Source organism: Rhinoderma darwinii, unplaced genomic scaffold (assembly GCF_050947455.1).
Source record: "Rhinoderma darwinii isolate aRhiDar2 unplaced genomic scaffold, aRhiDar2.hap1 Scaffold_544, whole genome shotgun sequence".
NCBI lineage: Eukaryota > Metazoa > Chordata > Amphibia > Anura > Rhinodermatidae > Rhinoderma > Rhinoderma darwinii.
In genome coordinates, this window is record NW_027464094.1 from 103,511 (window position 1) to 108,647 (window position 5,137).

Sequence of the window (5,137 nt, forward strand, 5' to 3'; positions counted from 1 at the left end):
TGAGCCAATTGTCCTCATATTAGGGGGGAAAATTCCTTCCTGACCCCAAATATGGCGATCGGCATAAATCCCAGGATCAAAGGCTGAAGTGTAACATGTGTAATATGGGGAAAGACTAGGGGAAAATTATTAATTTTTTTAATTATTATTTTTAATGAACTACTGTATTTATTTATGTGTAAACTATAAATTGTATTAAATTAAGAATTATTTTTTTTAATTATTTTCTATATTTATATTATGTGACTTATGTGTGTTACTACTTATTACTCTATCATCCTAAACCTATTTAAGGCCGTGTTGATCCAGAGGAAGGTGAAAACCCCCTTTGAGGAATGAGCCAATTGTCCTCATATTAAGGGGGGAAAATTCCTTCCTGACCCCAAATATGGCGATCAGAATAATCCCAGGATCAAAGGCTAAAGTCTAATCTAAATGTACTATGTGTCTATATGCGTGTGTCTATACTTATCATGTAGTGTGGTGTCTATACTTATTATATAGTGGGGTGATGTGAGTGATGTGGGTGATGTGGGTGCATTACTTACCTGGCCTGTGCTGAGGTGAGATCAGGTATAATGGCCGCTCCGGCCCCAGGACTACAACATGCGGCTATTATTCCTGATCTCCCCAGATGGAAACTAAGCACAGGCCGCTCCTGGGGGGTGTAGAGGATCTTCAGGCTGGAGTGATGTCAGATGCCTGCCCGGGATTGGAGGATGGCAAGTCAAGGCTCTGGTGCAGCAGCAAGATGGCAGAGGTGTGGCATGAAGATGGTAAGGAGAGAGATGATGGTCTGGGCAGCCGAGGTGACATACAGCAGCAGAGACTTGAGGCGCGGGTCAGGAGGCATGAAGTTCTGGGCCCTTGTGCTGAGATCTTATCGGGTCCAGCTTGGTGACATGAAGCTGAACCCGGCCAAGGGGTGAAGGGCTTTGTTATTCTCTGGCCACTTCAGATGTTGGTTCTCCAGAACGGGCACAAATGGTGTAAATGGTGGCTGTGCCCTCCTCTCCTGCAGTTCCTCCCAGCCGATGGTGGAGAAGAATGGATGCTCTCTGATGTTCCCGCACACACCGAGGCGCCTCTTAGAATTTTTACGGACCAGTCTCTTGGTCAGATGTTTCACGTCAGGATTAAGCCAAGTTGGAAATTTAGGCTTCGCGGTGGTGATGGCTTTGATAGCTATTTGCCTGACGGGGCCGTTGTAAAATGGGGAGCGTCCTGCTGCCATCCTGGACACCACAATCCCCAGGCTCCACCAGTCAACTGCGGTGCCGTATTTTTTTCTAAGAAGCACCTCGGGGGCCATGTAATGCAACGTTCCCGTCACTCCACGGATCTTATTGGAGGCGGTGACGCCATCTTGGGCCAATCCCAGGTCGATGATACGGACGTGGCCATCTGCATCCAACATTATATTCTCCGGCTTTAGATCTCTGCAAAGAAATAAGACGAGAGAATGACAAATCCGCCCAGTGATCCAGGAGACGGGGGATGGGTAATTGCACCACCAAGCAGAATAGCCATTCAGGAGTGTAGGAAAGCTGGGTGCACTGTTTCCAGCATGTAAAGGAGAATGAAAGAAGGGGGAAGTTCTGCTTACCGGTGGACGATGTTGTGTCCATGGAGGAACTGGAGGCCACATATCATCTCTGCTGTGTAGAATCTGATGGGGAGAACAGAGTGGAGTCTCAATGTCATGAAATCTTCCTCTATCAATTCCCTAATATCATGTTATGATAGAGTGCGTGCGGTCTCTAGCAGAGAGGAGGCGCTGATTATGGCAGCCTGTATTCTGCATTCTCTGTATTATCCTTCATCTGACCTCCCCCTCACCTTTTCTTCTTTCCACCCCCCTCAGTCTCCTGATTATTTACTCGCCTTATGTTGCCGATGTTCAAGCAGCCGCACATCCTGATCAAAGCCTCCAGGCTGCCACCGGACAGATACTCCGTGATAAAAAATGCCCGCTCCTCAGATTGATGTGCGGCATAGAGGTGGCATAGGAACGGGCAGTGTCTGGCCGCTAGGAGTATCCGCCGCTCTCTCATAATTTCGTCCGTATTGTCCCGTTTGGTGATAATTTTTACGGCCATGTAGGTGTTTTGGCCGAGGACTGATGCCAGGACCACCTGAGGAAAACAAATGGAGATTCCTCATGAGAAGAAGAAGGAACAGAGGTGGACAGAGAGGTGGGTCAGTCGGGTAGTGCCCAGGACTCTACAGCAGAACAAAGCTGAGCTCCCAGCATAATGCAGTGTCTGCTGTTGGGTCCTGTATGGAGAGGTCTTCACGCCTTACCCACATTTGACATAATTATCTTAGTTGGTGGGGGTAGTATGGAGCAGGATCATACGCTATAATAGCGACCGTGGCATCTAAACAGTTAAATAGAGGTAAGCTCCCGCTGTCACCCCATCACCCCTACCCGTAACGCGATCACAGTGTGTAGATAGTTGTCATGGCAGCCAGGGGGCCTAATGAAGACCCCAAGGTCTGCCAACTTGGTCCTCCTACTAAGCTTAATAGGAGGAGGCTAAAAGAACAATTCAAGCGATACATAAATATTGCAGTCAAAATAAATAAATAAACTTTTTTCTATTTCGTTTTGTTTAGCTCCTCGAAAAATGGAATAAAAAGTTAAAAAGTGATTAAAAGTTTTATGTAACCCAAAATAGTACCAATAAACAGTACAGCTCGCCCCACAAAAAACAAGTCCTCACACCGCCCCATCAACAGAAAAATAAAAACAATTCTGGGTTTCAGAATATGGAGACACAACAAATTAATGTTTTTACAAATTGTTTTTATTGGATAAAAAGTATAAAAAATAAAATAATATAATTTTGGTATCCCCGTTATTGTGCTGACCCGCAGAATAAAGGTAACGTGTCATTTTTACCACTTAGTTAACACCATAAAAGACAAATTATTAAACCAATGGAGGAATTGCTGTTTTGTTTTTTTTTGCTATTTAACCTAAAAAAAACCAGCCTTTTACAATGTTCCCAGTAAATGATATGGTACATTGAATGGAGCCATTAAAAACGACAACTCGTGCCCCAAAATTCAAAATCTCTCATATGTCGACAGAAAAATACTAAAATGAAAAACTAAAGTAGTGGTTATGGGGGCAGGAATACTTCTGGATGTCCTATTAGGCATCCCATAGGAGAACACTACACCCATCATCCATCCAGCATAACATGGCGACAACAGAGAACAATTGATGGAGATAAAAGGTAAACTTTAGGTTTACCACCCTATAAAATGAAATATTTAGATATTATACTCACTTTGCCAAAGCTGCCCCTACCCAGGACCTGGTGGATGGTGAAGCGGCTGATGGTAAGCCTGGCATAGGGGCTGGATGTTCCAGGGTCTTGGCTGCTCCCAGGTCTTGGCTCCTCATCCTCCAATCCTCTGTCCTTGGCTCCTCTCCTCTTCTTCGTCATCTTCTTGAATCCGGTGACGCTGTCCTCCTCCCTCTTCCTCTTCTCCTCTTCTCTCTTCTCTCCGTCTTCTCCATGTCCATTGGACGCCATTTTCACCAATATCTTCCTACCTGTAGACTTCAGTCCGATCGCTGCCGTCGACAGTTGAAAGTAAACGGCAGTTGGTCGTGTGCAGGTCACGTGATGTCAGAGGTCATGGAATCCTCAGGTGGCACCTGCCTGGCAGTAACCTGCTCTGCCATGTCTGATGTGGGCATCATGAGTGCCAGTCTAGTGTCCAGAGCTGTGTTTCCCAACCAGGGTTTCTTATGGCCTGGTCAGGGGTCTGCAGAACACAGTAGCAATACATGCCACTCCTACAGTAGAGATAAACAACGGTTATTTGCTCAGGTTATTGGCAAAACCCTTTTCATCCACAATATAGAATCTGGGTTTATATTTAGGGGTCTGTATTTATTTAGGGGTCTGGTCTGGGGTCTGCATTTATTTAGGGGCCTGGTCTGGGGTCTGTATTTATTCAGGGGTCTGGTCTGGGGTCTGTATTTATTTAGGGGTCTGGTCTGGGGTCTGTATTTATTTAGGGGTCTGGTCTGGGGGTCTGCATTTTTTTAGGGGTCTGGTCTGGGGTCTGTATTTATTTAGGGGTGTGGTCTGGGGACTGCATTTATTTAGGGGTCTAGTCTTGGGTCTGTATTTAGGTGTCCGGTCTGGGGTCTGTATTTATTTAGGGGTCCGTTCTGGGGTCTGTATTTATTTAGTGGTTTGGTCTGGGGTCTGTATTTATTTAGGGATCTGGTCAGGGGTCTGTAATTATTTAGTGGTCTGGTCTGTGGTCTGCATTGATTTAGGGGTCTGGTCTGGGGTCTGTATTTATTTAGTAGTCTAGTCTAGGGTCTGTATTTATTTAGTGGTCCGGTCTGGGGTCAGCATTTATTTAGGGTACTGGTCTGTGGTCTTCATTGATTTAGGGGTCTGGTCTGGGGTCTGCATTTATTTAGGGTTCTAGTCTGGGGTCTATTTATTTAGGGGTCTGGTCTGTGATCTGTATTTATTTAGGGAAGTGGTCTGGGGTCTGTATTTATTTAGGGGTCTGGTCTGTGATCTGTATTTATTTAGGGAAGTGGTCTGGGGTCTGTATTTATTTAGGGGTCGGGTCTGGGGTCTGTAGTTATTTAGGGGTCTGGTCTGGGGTCTGTATTTAGTTAGGGGTCTATTTATTTAGGGGTCCAGTCTGTGGTCTGTATTTATTTATGGGTCTGGTCTGGGGTCTGTATTTATTTAGGGGTCTGGTCTGTGGTCTGTAATTATTTAGGGGTCTGGTCTGGGGTCTGTATTTATTTAGGGGTCTGGTCTGGGGTCTGCATTTATTTAGGGGTCTGGTCTGGGATCTGTATTTATTAAGGGGTCTGATCTGGGGTCTGTATTTATTTAGGTGTCTGGTCTTGGGTCTGTATTTATTTAGGCGTCCGGTACATGGTCTGCATTAATTTGGGGGTCTGGTCTGGGGTCTGTATTTATTTAGGGGTCCGGTCTGGGGTCTTTATTTATTTAGGGTTCCGGTCAGGGGTCTGAATATATTTAGGCGTCTGGTCTGGGGTCTGTAATTATTTGGGGGTCTGGTCTGTGGTCTGCATTGATTTAGGGGTCTGGTCTGGGGTCTGTATTTATTTAGGGGTCTG

General features: G+C 45.6%; 2 protein-coding genes across 2 annotated transcripts; both read right to left on the bottom strand.

Moving 5' to 3' along the window:
- Positions 1 to 275: 275 nt before the first annotated feature.
- Positions 276 to 1,723, bottom strand: LOC142722936 (protein kinase C delta type-like). The gene is made up of 2 exons (XM_075848921.1): positions 1,607 to 1,723; positions 276 to 1,439 (listed from the first exon to the last, which is right to left on the bottom strand). Exons 1-2 carry the CDS (start codon positions 1,702 to 1,704, stop codon positions 881 to 883), a joined length of 657 nt encoding a protein of 218 aa, XP_075705036.1. The 5' UTR covers positions 1,705 to 1,723; the 3' UTR covers positions 276 to 880.
- Positions 1,724 to 1,835: 112 nt separating this feature from the next.
- On the bottom strand, positions 1,836 to 3,789 carry LOC142722935 (protein kinase C-like 1). Its single transcript, XM_075848920.1, has 2 exons — positions 3,300 to 3,789; positions 1,836 to 2,135 (listed from the first exon to the last, which is right to left on the bottom strand). The coding sequence occupies exons 1-2, from the start codon at positions 3,546 to 3,548 to the stop codon at positions 1,836 to 1,838; spliced, it is 549 nt and encodes a 182-aa protein (XP_075705035.1). The 5' UTR covers positions 3,549 to 3,789.
- Positions 3,790 to 5,137: the final 1,348 nt, after the last annotated feature.